The sequence below is a fragment of the Dendropsophus ebraccatus genome, chromosome 2 (genome assembly GCF_027789765.1).
Source record: "Dendropsophus ebraccatus isolate aDenEbr1 chromosome 2, aDenEbr1.pat, whole genome shotgun sequence".
Lineage (NCBI taxonomy): Eukaryota > Metazoa > Chordata > Amphibia > Anura > Hylidae > Dendropsophus > Dendropsophus ebraccatus.
In genome coordinates, this window is record NC_091455.1 from 130,220,315 (window position 1) to 130,235,679 (window position 15,365).

The following is a 15,365-nucleotide window of genomic DNA, read 5'->3' on the forward strand; positions in this document are numbered from 1 at the left end:
TAAATGAGTGATGATAATGTTAATGGATATAAGGGCACTGCAGCCAGCAAATGTTATCGCAGATTGTGTATATCATTTGTGTCTGTATGATATACAGTATATTTATTGCTACTATTAAAAATCATGACTATTTCTTCTACCAAATGGCAGAGTTTCTGCAATAGTACCACTTGCACTAAAGGAAGTATTGCTATTCACTAGCTGCTGCTAAGAAAAGTAAAATAATGCAATGAAATAGATTGAACCATACAACCATGAACAGACACAACCTCAAGCATACTGCATGCTTACATGGACTGGCATGAACAGAGGTTGCTTATGCTTACATCTTTGATTTTGCCAATCTGAAAGTAGCCTCTTGTTTATTCCACCCTTATAACTGTGGCTGTTGACATATATGATACAAACTAAAAAAGGTAGGCAGATGAGTGGTGTCACCAAGCAGGCTGTAAAATAGTGTGATGGGATGGCTGATGTAAGAGGAAAATCCTAACCATGACCTATTTATGTCCACAGCACAAAATATATTGCTTGTGCCAGAATAGAGAAGATAGATGAAACAGAGATACTTGAAACACTTGGACAGTCCACTGAATTATACAGTATGCCGGGCACATACCATGCTGTGAAAAAATATTAACCTCCTCTAGATATCATCTGTTATAGCAAATTTCTCACACTGAATGGTTTCAGATTTTTTTTTTAAACAAACTGTAATAGACTAAAAAACATTACTACACAGAACAGTTTTTATACATTTATAGAAAAAAAACTTGAATTTCATTGTATTGCAGTGAGTGAAATCTGTATTGAAAACCTGAGGGGGAAAAAGTTGCCAGAAAATACACTGCAGAAATTTCAAGGGTAGCTTCATATTTCTGCGTATTTCTGAGTATTTTGACACTTTGGACTGCAATATTGGAAGCAGATTAGCTCCATTTCAGCAGGGCTAATCCGTGTCCTTCATTTCTGACAAGCATTCTCTAGCAATATACAGTGGTGCCTTGGATTACGAGCATAATTCGTTCTGGGACTGCGCTTGTAATCCAAATCCACTCTTAAACCAAAGCAAATTTTCCCATAAGAAATCATAGAAATGCAAACAATTGGTTCCACACCCCAAAAATAATGATTTATTATTCTGAATAACATGTAAAACAAATGAAACAAACATTTATAAACAGCAGAATATGTGATATTGTAAGTTACAGTACAGGAATGGAGAGGATGGGAAACACAAGGACTGACAGAGACTGCAGGGGGCATAAAGGAATGAGCAGGGCAGATGTGGGCACATACATGCAGCTCTGTGTCCGGGGAGAGAGGGGTTACAGCTGGAGAGATTACCCCCCACATCGGTAACGATGTCCTTGGAGCTCTTGTTAAACGATTATCGGGCCGTGTAATAGGCCCAGTAAACGAGCAACGATCTAGCAGAGCCCTGCTCGGCCCGTGTAATACCACCCTAACATTCTTGCAGATTCAGGCAAAGAACAGAGGCACTGCAGAGAGCGCCGATCTCACTGATTGGCGCTCGTTTGCAAAGTCTTCACAAGGCTCAATCCGTCATGTAGCTAGGCCTTAAAAATAGTCCCTGGATCATTCCCTGCTTACACAGCCAACAAAAGAGCATTTGCTTGTTCCTCCGAGGATTGCTGGCCCTTTTACACAAGCCAATTATCAGAAAAAAAGAATTTCTAGGAACACTCTTTTGCCTGATAATTGGCCCATATGTCAAAGGGCCTTTAGTTATATTTTAGCCCACATTCATGGCTCTGGTGTATAGGATTTAGGATTCATACTGCATTTTGTGCTCTTGAATTACATAATTCTACCAGAACTGACATCTTTTTTTTCATATTCCTGCCAATCAACAGGATACTGACATGAAAGATATGATGCTTCATCTGGAAAACGTCCTGGCTTCCAGTTGTTTAGGTGAGACAGCTTAGACTATAGATGCTATTGTGTGTAATGTCAGTACTCTTGACTTGTCATTGTTCCTGGAACCAAGATAGGGATCAAGCTGTCATAAATCGGTATTAAAATTGGCTGTGAGACTAACAAAAAGCAAAAAGAAGAGGTGTATTCTAGACCACAACACTGGTTTCATTGCAGTTTACTTAATGTATTATATAAGATATAAAATGTACTCAGAAAATATAATGCAAATTCAATTAGGAAAGAATTACTTGGGAGATTCCGAGGTAAGTGCTGGTATCATAAATGGAAACCGAGATGAAATCTATAATGAATTTCTTATAATCCAATAGAGGGTATTTATCTAATGTTGAAGAGAACTACTTTTTAGTAGTTTTATAAAGTTCTGATGCATTTATTGTCAGAGATTACTGCTATAAGATATTTCTATAGTAATCCTCAAGAAAAAAACATTGTGTTCCACTTGTAATCCTGTTGGGCCTGTTCATTATGTGCCATATAGTTGTTGCCTTATTTGTTGTGTAGTTGAACTTGTATGCTTGTATGCTGTTATACTGTGTGTTTGCATCTTTATTTTGTACTATTCTTAGGCCATTTGCTGTTTTTGCAATTATACCATTTCTGTCTGGGAGCAACATGGTTATCCAATGAACTACATACATTCTATAGAGTTACATATAGAGTTGCTAGATAGGAGTGTAGGCCAGCTATACTAGGAAGAGAGAGACATTTACTCATCACATGTCTTCCTTTTCTTTTAAGAGAATGTGGGAACAATCTGTGCTGCCTCAACTTAAAAGAGAGTAAGTTAAACAAGGCCTAAACCCAGGATCACTTAGGGCTAAACAGCTGCTAAGGAAGAGCCAAATTGCACTTATTTACATCTAAGGAAGGGGGTACCCCCAAAACACATCATGTTTTTGTGCTTTTTCTATTAAACTTTTCTGCTGTATGAAATAGTGAATGTCTTTGGAGCGCTGACCATGAGCACCACCTTTGTTTTTTCTTACTTTTTTTTTCTTTGTTATATGACAAAGAAATTTGGCCCCTGTTTGGAGTATCCCGTTTTAGTGGTGCAGTCAGCTTGGCATTCCATCAGTGTGCTCCCCCATCCAGCTAGTCGAACCTGATTCCAAGATGGGCTAATAGTTAAGCACCTTTTTCACCTTTATTACTTTCTTTGTCTCCCGTGGTAATACACAAGGAGCCTGTGCCTGTTTTTTTTGTAGTTTTTTTCTCCATGCATGTATGTTGTTAGTGTAAAGTTTCTGCTTCTGCAGTTTAGCAGGAGCAGATCAGGTGGAGTATATAGAAGCAGATTGTAAATATTTCTTTGTTCTCTTTTGCAGTGTATATAGCGCTCAGTGAGCACTATAGCAGTGGCAGTGGCAATGCTGTTATTGCTATTGGACCTGATGATCAGCTGGATCTTAGCAGACCTAGATCAGCTCTGCCAGTGTCTTACCTATTTTCTTTTCTAACTGGGGTTTCTATGGATGCCCCAGTTAGAAAGGATAGCTCTGCCTGGCTGTCAATCAAACCTGATTTTTTGCTTCACTACCCTCTTAAGGACATATGCCATACCCATACGTCATATGTCCGCAAGAGGAGTTCAGAGGGGGACCGCGCTGCAACTCCACTCTGAACAGCTGGGATCCCGACTGCTATCTGCAGCACGGGACCGCGGCTATTAGCGGGAGCAGGCCGATTGCCGCTCTTGCTAATTAAGACGGTTAGATGCAGCTGTCAAACATGATGCGATCGCGGAGGGAGGATCCCTTGGTCTTACCAGGCCGGGCCTCAGCATCTGAATTAGTATTCTATTGCAATGGTCTACAGCAGACCATAGCAATAGAGCACCGATCTGATGAATTGGTGCTGTGTTATACAGCTACACTGATCTCCCCTAATAAAAGTCTGAATCACGCCCTTTTCCCATTTTATAAATAAAAATAAATAAATAAACGCATTCCTGATCTTGCAAGGTAAACGACGTAAGTGCAAAGACCCGCCAAAGTGTAAAAATTGTGCATTATTGGTCGCATCAAATCTTAAATAATTGTAATGAAAAGCGATCAAAAAGTCACATACTGTATATGCAATCAAGGTACCGATAGAAAGAACACATCATGGTGCGAAAAAATTACACCTCACACAGCCCCATAGACCAAAGGATAAAAGCGCTATAAGCATGGTAATAGAGTAATTTTAAGGAACTTTTTTTTCTGTTGAAGGTTTTTTTTTTTGGATTGGAACATAAATAGGGAAACAACAGGGTGGCCCCTTTTTGTCAACGTGTAACTCAATGCGATCCATCCACAGACAGACGTTTCGGGGTATTTGCCCCTCGTCAGTGTGGAGCAGGATTCTGGCTGGTTGGGGCAATGACAAGTCAACCAACAAAACACAGTAATCACTGAACTCAAGGAGATCAGTGAAGAAATTCCAATGAAGTACTCAATCAAGAGTCTCCACTGATGCCCCCAAAATTTTAAATATGCTAAACAAGAGTCCGTGGAGCCTCAGTTGCGAGTCTCAAAATACGGGATAGCCAGATATCTCTAGCCTGTTGCCAGGGGGTGCCTCCATGATGGGGAGAGCACCACACCACCCTGATAGATAGCCCCTTAAGTCCCACTCGGTTGCGAGTATTGGAACATAAATAGGGAAACAACAGGGTGGCCCCTTTTTGTCAACGTCTAACTCAAGGTGTGAGTATTGCTATCATGACAAGAGCTTGCGAAGGCAGGCATCCATCCACAGACAGTGGGTATTTGCCCCTCGTCAGTGTGGAGTAGGATTCTGGCTGGTTGAGGCAATGACAAGTTTCCCTATTTATGTTTCAATACTCGCAACCGAGTGGGACTTAAGGGGCTATCTATCAGTGTGGTGTGGTGTGGTGTGAGTTCAGTGATTACTGTGTTTTGTCCGTCCTTAAGAGGTTACAATCAGATGTTCAGCTGGAGAGTGGAGCACACTGCCACACACTCCCCTGGCTGTATCTCTGGATGGCAACAGTTCTCAGGAGTGAGACCCAATGTGATGAGTAACCTTTAACATGTCTGACAAGAGTTACTACAAATAACAGTAATACTTTAACAGGTTTTGGCATGTAATGCAGTATATTTATTTAATGCTATGCATCATCATATATTTTGGCCACTAAAGGGACATTTACGAAGACAGGCGTACCTGCCTAGCCGCACCCTCCCCCTCCACCCATCAGGCAAGGCGTGGTTACGGCAGGCGTGCGCCAGGGAAAAGGGGCGAATCGGCTAAACCTCCCCCTAAGTGTTGTCAGCCTTGTATAATATATGGTAAGATCTGAATAAAATAGAATAGGATTATTAGGATTTTGAAATTTTTTTAGATAAAGTATATGTCCAGGAATTCCTTTTGAATATGTACAGTTACCAAAGGAAAAAGAAAATATTAAATAAAAAGTGGAATATATAGTAGTAAAATATGTACAGTAGGCAAACAAATGCCCAGGTTGGAAGGCACAGTTGTTGAGGCAACCATCTGACACCCAGCGACGTCTGTGCATGAGCCTTTTTTTGATAAACAGGACTTGTGCACTGAACCTCCTGGGCGACGGACATTGCCTTAGCAACTCTACAGCCCAGCACGAGCTGCCTTTCCCCCAGAGCTAGAGAATGGACAGGAGACAAATGATAAAGGTACACTTGAAATTTAACTTGAAAATAACTGAGAATTTTGGTTGCCTACTGTACATATTTTACTACCTCATATGCCACCTATTTCCATATTTCCTCCTGTTCACATTTTCCTCCTTTGAGCATTGTACAGCTAGTAGTGGAAATTCTGTCCTACAAACACATCACACATTGCCTCTAATCTGTTTCATGTAGCACTCTAACAAGGCAATTTCTCATTATATTTTCTCTTAGGCTTCCAGTGTTCCATAATGCCATTAAAATGAACACTGAATTGCATTGTCTCTCTACTCATTGATTTGTAGATACTCAGACTGCCACCAAAGTGTCTCCATCAATTCCCAGGCCATCAAGTGATATCAACGACACTATGGCACAAACTAAGCTGAAGCGCATGAGAGAGTAAGTGCTATTACCATTTGGTTGCGATAATTGGAAAACCAAGGTATATGTGAGTCTGAATTCTTTTAAAGCTTATTTTCTGTTGTGTCCAAGTCAGGTTATTGCAGTCTATTCCAATACATTCTTGATTGTCTTCACACTACAAAGTATAATGTGCAGGCAGCTGGAATCATATGAGCCCAGATTATGAAAGGCACATTTTGCTTTTGCAGAATAATTGTGAAATAATTAGATTTTCTGGCAGCATTTTACTTGGTTGCTAAATTGTCATCTCTTTATGTCTTTATGAATCCTTTAAGGTGATAAGTTTTTTTGCTTTATCATCAGTCATGTACCAGTTATAAATAATGTTTGCATTGTGGCAGGCTTCATGATATCAAGCAAAATAAATCTTGTGAACCTGGATTACTACACCAAGAAAAATGAGAATTGGCAGGTATAGAAGATGTAAGCAGAGCCTTACTGGGACTAAATAGCAGCCATGGCATTCAAATCCCAGCAGGCCACATACAATATAGTCCTTGCAATATCATGAAAAAAATAGAGTTGTGCAATGCCTTCTGCAGTGAATTTTATCAAAGATGGTCCCACCTGTCACTAGAATTAAATTAAATTACACTATGCGCCAGGGAAAGAAAATAGAAACACCTAATCCCATATTCACACATACACTACCACTATACACGCACTAATATAGCTAATAATATTTCCATACAGTTGTCTCATACCAGGTCTACTTAGGCTCTGCATAGTATTATTGCACTGCAGGCAATGTCAGAGAATAGAGCACAGATCAGAAACCATCACAGGCAGAATATAGAACAATATCAATTTTTCTGACCTCTCTATTTAAGGAAATCCTTGTATTCACCATAAAATTGTGTAATTCTTCTGTTATTCCTCTTGGAAATGTATTCATTGTGTTTCCCTATAAAGTCTGACAGTATCCACTTATTAGTTAAAGTATTAGACCTTGTAAGGATGCACCCTATAGACAAGGAGAAGCTCTAACACCCAGCTGTCAGTTAGATCTTGGCCAATCAGAGACTTCAACTACTGTGTTTATGGCTTCTATCATATGTATCCATTAACATCTTGCTATGAACAGGATGGTGACATATACTGTGCCGTACAGTAATGGGTCCATTCATTTCAATGGATTTCAAGTGAATCACTAGGCTTTCCAATTTTGTCCATTAATTTAATGGGACTCAGTAGCACAGCACACCACGCTCCAGAGTCGCCTGTTAAAGATGGATGATGGGTATACCTGTCATGCCATTATGAACCCCTTCCTGTCAGTAACATGTATATATATGTTTCTACTGCACATACCACGTGCAGTAGAAATGTATATATACGTTCCTGCACTGACGGGGCTTATGATGTGTGCGGGACTGCTGCAGTGAGAGCAGTCCCGCACACATCAGTGTGTCTGGGGCCTGAGGTTATGAGAGGCAGCTGCGATCCTGCAGCTGCGTCTCATTAACTCTTAAATGCCACGATCTATAGCGATCGTGATGTTTAAGGTACTCAGTGACAGAACAAGCTTCTGTCACTGAGTGATCGGGACCCGATCGCTTGTGCCGTCAGGCGGGGGTAAGTCACTTACCTCCGTCCTGTCGGATCGGCGATCCATGTATAGAGTCTGCTCTCAGACAGGCTCTATGCATAGATCGCCGCTAACACTGATCTATGCTATGCTATGGCATAGCATGGATCAGTACATGCAATCTATTGATTGCATGTTTAACAGTATTAAAAAATTTAATAAAAAAGTTTTTAAAAGTATAAAAAAAAACCTTGTAAACCCCCTCCCAATAAAGGTTTAAAATACCCCCTTGCCCATTGTAAACATAAAAATATAAATAAATAAATAAATAAACATATTACATATCGCAGCGTGCGGAATTGCCCAATTTATTAACATATAACATTAATGTTTCTGCACTGTGAACGGCGTAAGCGAAAAGAAAAAAAACACACCAGGATTGCTAATTTTAATAAATTATATATCAGGAAAAAATTTATAAAAAGCGATCAAAATTTTTCTGTTACACCAGTATGATACTATTAAAAACTAGAGATCATGACACAAAAAATGACACCCCAACCAGCCCTGCCCTGTAGGTGGAAAAATAAAAGCGCTATGGCTCTTAGAAGGCGGGGAGGAACATTGCATTAATCTGACCCAGACTTTTGTGCATCAAAGGGCTCTGTCTTGAAGGGGTTAAGAGAATACAGAGAGGGCTCACAAGGTGCCACCAGCAGCTTGGGCTGTGGCTCTATGTCGCAGCAGCTGTTTCGGCTAATTAACCAGTAAGATGACGCTGTCAAAACAGACAGCAGCATTTAAATGGTGCTGGCGTACCTCAGTGTTGGTTTGGTAGTGCAGATGGTCACCCTACAGCGAGATCGCCTCTGTGACTTCTGCCTGACATCAGGGATTGTTTCAGCCTGTCTGCAGCAGGCTGAAGCAATTGAGCATGTTATGATGGATCAATGTAGTACATATGAGTCCTCTAAATAAATTTAAAAAACTCAAAAGTTTAAATCACCCTCCTTTTCCTATTTTTTAAATAAAAATATAAACAAACAAAAAAATAAATATATATGTTATCGCCACATACAGAATCACCCGAACTATTAAATTATCACATTGCTGATCTTGCACGGGTAATGGCATTTGCCATTGCTAATTTTTTTTGTTACATCACATTCAGAAAAAATAGTAACATAGTTAATAAGGTTGAAAGAAGACAAAAGTCCATCAGATTCAACCTAGGGAAACCCTACTGTGTTGATCCAGGGGAAGCTGAAACCCCCTATCAGATGACAATTGCCCCATCACAGGGAGAAAATTCCTTCCCGAATCCAATGGCAATCAGAATAATCCCTGGATCAACGTATCGCCGGAAATCTAATGCCTATAACTTGCAATATTATATTTTTCAAGAAAAGCATCCAGGCCTCTCTGGATACTTTTATATTTAATGAATGGCAGAGAGTTCCATAATCTCACTGCTCGTACAATAAAGAATCTGCATCTGTATTGATGGTGAAATCTTCTTTCCTTTAGATGTATAGGATGCCCCCTTGTCATGGTTACCGACCTAGGTGTAAAAAGATCTCTGTACTGTCCAATCATATATTTGTACATTGTAATCAGATCACACCTAAGACGTCTTTTTTCTAGCATAAATAACCCCAAGCTCGATAACTTGTCTTGGTACTGTAACCCACCCATTCCCTTAATGACCTTTGTCGCCCTCCTCTGCACCCGCTCCAGTTCAGCTGTGTCCTTCTTATATACCGGTGCCAAATGACTAGTGATTTATAAAGAGGCAAAACTATGTTCTCAACTTTAGTATCTTTGCCTCTTTTGATGTATCCCATGATTTTATTAGCCTTGGCAGCTGCTGCCTGGCACTGATCACTAAAGTTGAGTTTACTTTCCACCAATACCCCCAGGTCCTTTTCGGAAGCAGTTTTACCCAGTGTTTTAATTTTTAGCATATAACTGTACTTATTATTTCTACATCCCAAATGCATAACCTTACATTTATTCACATTAAACTTAATTTGCCATTTCTTCACCCAAGCCTCCAGCTTCTCCAAATCCCTCTGTAATATATTATACTTCTCTGTGGTGATCACTGTATCCAGTTTAGTATCATCTGCAAAAATTGAGATTTTACTATGTAGCCCCTCTACAAGGTCAATAATAAAAATATTAAAAAGAAGTGGACCCAACACTGAGCCCTGTGGTAACCCACTAATAACTAAAACTCAATCTGAATATCTTCCATGGAAGACCACCCTCTGTTTTCTATCACTCAACCAGTTACTTTCTTATTTGCATATGTTTTCCCCTAGTCCCAGCATCCTCATTTTATAGACCAACTTTTCATGTGGCACAGTATCAAATGCCTTTGAAAAGTCCAGATACACAACATCCACAGCCTCCCCCAGGTCCAGTCTATAACTGACCTCCTGACACAGCTGGTGCTGTGTTATAAGGATATAAGGTTTCCATCCTGCAAAACTCTAGGATGGATACCTTCTGGGCCTGGTGACTTATGGATTTTAATGTTTTTAAGGCATCTCCCCACTTCTTGTTGTGTTAGGCAGGTGAGATTTATGGGAGGATTTACATTATCCCTAGTCATGTCATCTGTTTTGGGATTCTGCTCTGTGAATACAGTAGAGAAGAATGTATTTAGTAGATCGGCCTTTTCCTCATCCCCCCTCCACCATTACACCCAGATTTATTTGGAGGGGACCAACTTTTTAGTTTTAAGTCTTTTATTATTTATATGGGTGTAGAACATTTTGGGATTCTTTTTACTTTCTGTGGCAATCCTTCTTTCTGTTGCAATTTTTGCTTCTTTTATTTGTTTTTTTACACAATTTATTCTTCTGTCTATAGTTTATCAACGAGGCCTCAGAGCCCGAAAAATAAAAATGTTATAGGGAGCAGAATAGAGCAATTTTAGGCACATTTATTAATTCTTATATTATTCTTATATATATATATATATATATATATTATATATATATATATTATTCTTATTCTTATATAATATGCCTATCGTTGTAATCGTATGGACTTGAGGAACATAGATAACATCAGTTTTACCACAGGGTGAATGGGGTAAAGATGAACACCCCCCCTCCTGAAATTTATCTATGCAATAAAAGCTTATATATGTCGTTAGGTGAAAAGTGTTATGACCTTTTAAACACAAGGGGGAAAAAACTAAATTACAAAACTGAAAATTGGTTTTCTTAACAAGATACTGATGGGTAAATGTGATAGGCAGCATAAATGTGGTGTGAACTCTCCCCTTTTGTATCTAATAATTGATAATTTTTCCATGTAAATAACTTAACTTCCCTTCAGGCCTCCCAATATGCAGCCCCATGTGAATAATATACAGTAATTTTCTTCCCTTAAGGCTACCCAAAACACAGTCCTATGTAAATAACATCACTTCCTTCTCTTCATCCTCCACTAACACATAGTCCCATGTAAATAACCTCACTTGCCATCTCTATAGCCTTTTCCAGCACACTACCGCAACCGCAGTAAAACTGCGATATCTTTGCTGCAATTCTGACAGAATTGCCGTAAAGACAAAAAATCACTGTTTGCAAAAATGCATAATTAGCGCTAATTAAACATCAAATGTGAACATAGCCTAAGGGTGCCTTTACACAGATTGATTACACAGAGAGATTGATCTGACAGATTTTTGAAGCCAAAGCCAGGAATGGATTTGAAAAGAGGAGAAATCTCAGTCTTTCCTTTATGACCTGTAGTCTGTTACTGGCTTTGGCTTCAAAAATCTGTCAGATAAATCTCTCTGTGTAAAGGCACCATTAGATGCACAAGATCACATACAAAGTGAGTGAGGGAGCAGGTAAGACAGGCAAAAGCTGTTTCAAATAAAAACCACCATGCTTCTTCAGACCATGATTTTTGGGCACATTTTAAAATCTGCGCCTTTAAAAATACTATTGGGGAAAGAGCAAGGATTTATTATAGATCTGACTTAAAGAAGGATGACAAAAATCCACAAAAACAATATCCTTGGGTTGCATATTTTTCTGCAGGTAACCTGTGGTTAAACAAAGTCTTCAAGTACAGATAAAAAAAAAAAAAACTCCCCTCTAGTCACTTTACCAGTCCCCTGGTGACCCCCCCCCCCATGGAAACCCTCCAGTGCCAAACTCTGTCCACCTGGCCGCTGCCTCCAGCAATGTCCATGTAACATGAGTAGAGAAGAGCGAACCGGGTTCGGGTTCGAGTCCATCCGAACCCGAACGTTTGGTATTTGATTAGCTGGGGCTGCTGAACTTGGATAAAGCTCTAAGGTTGTCTGGAAAACATGGATACAGCCAATGACTATATCCATGTTTTTCACATAGGCTTAGGGCTTTATCCAACTTCAGCAGCCACCGCTAATCAAATGCTGAAAGTTCGGGTTTGGATGGACTCGAGCATGCTCAAGGTTCGCTCATCTCTAAACATGAGCTTTCACATGTGTGGATGGGTATATAGATAAGGACCCAAATGTGTGGCATTAACCCTGTTACTTTTTGGGAGTTGAAGGAATTAAATATATCGGCACCACCACCAGTACAGATGTTTACAATGTCTTCATAAGTAACGTCTTGTTTGCCCCCAAATTACCCTATATTTGTATGTGGTCTGTCTTATATTAAAACCATACAGACTTTTCCTTCTACCACAATGACCTGTGGCAATGTCCTTCCATCATGGTAAAATTAGGGTCATAATTAATTTAACAGGCTGGAGCGTTAAGCAGGCACATTATTACATTTCTTGGTTTGCTGGGATGTAGAAGCAATATCTCAATGTGTTACTGTAATGTAATTAAATCGTAGCACATATTTCAGATTTCAATTGCTTCTTATCATTTCTCTGCCCCGGAGTGTTGTTTTGTTAACTAAAAGCCACAAACAGCATGCAAATGACGAGATTGTTTATGACGCCAATAACTGTAAAGCACGATAGATGTGAGTAGAGCGTATAGGCACAGCCTATTACACTGCATGCAAGACACATAAATAAAATATGTGGCGCTGTTTAATATGCTGTATCACACAGATATAGTTATGGTCACATTTACTTCAACATTTTCAAACACAGGCATTATAAACAACTGGAAGTTTATATATGATATCATCCACTTTATTAAATACAGTGGTACCTTGGTTCAAAAGTAACTTGGATTAAGAGCATTTTGCAAGAACTCACAATTTTTTTTTTAAAAATTGTAACTTGGTTTAAGAGCATTGCTTTGGTTTAAAGGGGAACTCCAGGTAAAGGTAAAAAAAATTAAACTTCTGCAGAAGCATATAGCATTACTTACCTATCTATTCCAGTTTTTAAACTACCAAAAATCCATTTGTTTGGGGTGGGGGGGGTGGGTGTTCTTTATTGTGTTTCTGTCCTTCCTGGTTGAGCAGTTCCCAGAATGAAATGCTTTCCTTCAGCTGATCATCACAGTCCCCCACCCATCACAATCAGTAAAATTAGTGCTGCACCTGTTTCTGGCCATTCAGAGATGGTGGATCACTCAGGGGATTGGGGGATACAGCCAAGCCTCCTGTGACATCACGCCCTGCCCCCTGTCTGCATCATCAGCCTGTCCTCAGCTAAAACCCAATTTGAGACAGAGGCATGGAATATTTGTCTTCTAAGAGGGTAGAGCAGTGGGAGCAAGAGACAATGTGAATTGGCACAGAGGCCATTTTTCTTCACTTCCTGGATTTCTATTAGCTACCAGTGTGGCCGAACTGTACAGATACAGTAATACATTATATAGACACATCTATATAACTTTTAATGTACTTTTAATAGAAAACAAGTTTTTCTTATCCGGAGTTCCCCTTTAAGAGCTCCCTGTACTGGTTGGGAGTCGAAGTTGGAAAGGGGCATGGTCTGCATAGTGGGGTCTACAACACTGTCCTCAAACCCAGGAAGTCTCCCTCACCTTCCAAATCATAACAGATCCACTTGAGGCTGGGGCTTGCATCAGAAGACAGGACTGTGTAATCTCTTTATAGCTGTAACCCCTCTCTCTCAGGACAGAGAGTGCTGTATTGATGTGCCCACATCTGCCCTGCTCATTCCTTCATGCTCCCTGCAGTCTCTGTCAGTCCTTGTGTTTCCCATCCTCTCCATTACTGTACAGTAACTTATAATATGACATGAACCAATTTTCTGCATTTCAATTAATTCTTGTAGGAAAATATGCTTTGGTTTAAGAGTGATTTGGATTACAAGCACAGTCCTATTTATGCACTAATTATGCTTGTAATCCAAGGCACCACTGTATATGAGTATATAGCACTCACAAAGAATTTTCATTCTTTGCCATATTATAAATGTGGATACATTTTTTTAATTGCTTCTAATCAACAAGTTGTTCTATGAATAAGATATGTACACACACTAAAATAAAGTCAAAATACGGCTGTTATTTTGAGTTAAAATATGACTGATTTTGAGCTTAAATACAGCTGTATTTTCAATAATGCTCTCAGCCAGCCAAGAGAATGTCAGCAACAGGACAAATTGAATACTGACAGCAGATTTGGGGGTAGTCGTATAGAGTATGTTTGTAACTGGCGCTGTTTTTTTTATAAGGCACCTGTTGCACAGGACACAGCACAGTGAGGATAGGTATAGCTGAACTACAGATCCCAGCCAGCCAAGGTAATGTCAGCAACAGGACAAATTGACTACTGACAGCTGCACTGCAAGTCCAAGCCAGCAGCCAAGAGTAGCAAAAAAAAAAAAAAAGTTTTAAAAATGTTAAGCCCTTAGAAGGACTGTTGGGTTCTTTGTGTCGGATTCCTGCTTAACTGCACACTAATTCACTGCCTAACACTCTCCCTGACAGACAGCAGCTCTCTCCCTATGCTCATCCAGCCTGTGTCTGAAGCCAGCATCACGGGACCTGATTCTTATATGCCCAGGTCATCTGATCTGGCCAGCCAATCTCTGCTATCAACATGTAGGGTTCCCACGTGATGCTACGAGCTCCCAAAGACTCTCCTGCATGATGATTGGCTGAAGAAAAGCCGCCAAACATGCAGGAAAAGGAAGATGCCATTGTCTTAAGTATCGTGAGATGCTCGTCCGAGTAACGAACACCATTGAGTATCCTAATACTCTAACGAGTACCAAGCTTGGACAAGCATGTTCGCTCATCACTATTTGCCACCAAATGGTGGCCATCCACTAAATTTCAGCAGTGTGTGAACATAGCCTTTCTGTGTTTTCAGTAGAGATGAGCATACTTTTCGGATTTCTGGTTCGTGAGATCGGCGTCGGATTCCCGCTGTCTGCTCGCTCCGTGCAGCGGGTGGATACCTCCTAAGGAACACCTGGAAAACTGGGATACAGCCAATGCCAATGGCTGTATCCCAGTTTTCCAGGCGTTCCTTAGGAGGTATCCACCCGCTGCACGGAGCGAGCAGACAGCAGGAATTCGACGGCAATCATTCTGGTTCTCATGAACCAGAAATCCAAAAAGTCCGCTCATCTCTAGTTTTCAGTCCACTCCTGGTTTTGGTTGCAAAATACTAAGGAAATATACTGTGTGGGTGAATTCACACGTACAGGATCTGCAGCAGATCTGCAGCAGATTTGATAATGCAGATTTGATGCTGAGTTCAGTTATTTAGATCAAATCTGCTGCGGATCTGCTTCGGATGCAGAAACGTGCACCTGCTCATGATGGATAGATCCATCATCAGTCACAAACAAGTTAAGCACATTGAGTAAACTTGTGCAGGGAAAAAAGTGAG

The 15,365-nt window shown here is 40.1% G+C and overlaps 1 protein-coding gene and 1 long non-coding RNA gene across 6 annotated transcripts in view; one reads left to right on the top strand and one right to left on the bottom strand.

Moving 5' to 3' along the window:
* The window catches only part of NEK11 (NIMA related kinase 11), a 204,454-nt gene that overhangs the window by 166,536 nt on the left and 22,553 nt on the right, over nt 1-15,365 (top strand). Inside the window, exons 14-16 of one of the 2 annotated variants that reach the window (XM_069958336.1) lie at nt 1,878-1,938; nt 5,924-6,020; nt 14,200-14,268. In XM_069958336.1, the coding sequence (XP_069814437.1) occupies nt 1,878-1,938; nt 5,924-6,020; nt 14,200-14,245 (204 nt within the window). In that variant the 3' untranslated portion in view covers nt 14,246-14,268. The remainder of the gene's footprint in view (nt 1-1,877; nt 1,939-5,923; nt 6,021-14,199; nt 14,269-15,365) is intronic. The other variant, XM_069958335.1, reaches the window with a different exon arrangement.
* Nucleotides 1-15,365, bottom strand: part of LOC138783532 (uncharacterized) — a 119,785-nt gene that overhangs the window by 95,428 nt on the left and 8,992 nt on the right. The window lies entirely within an intron of this gene.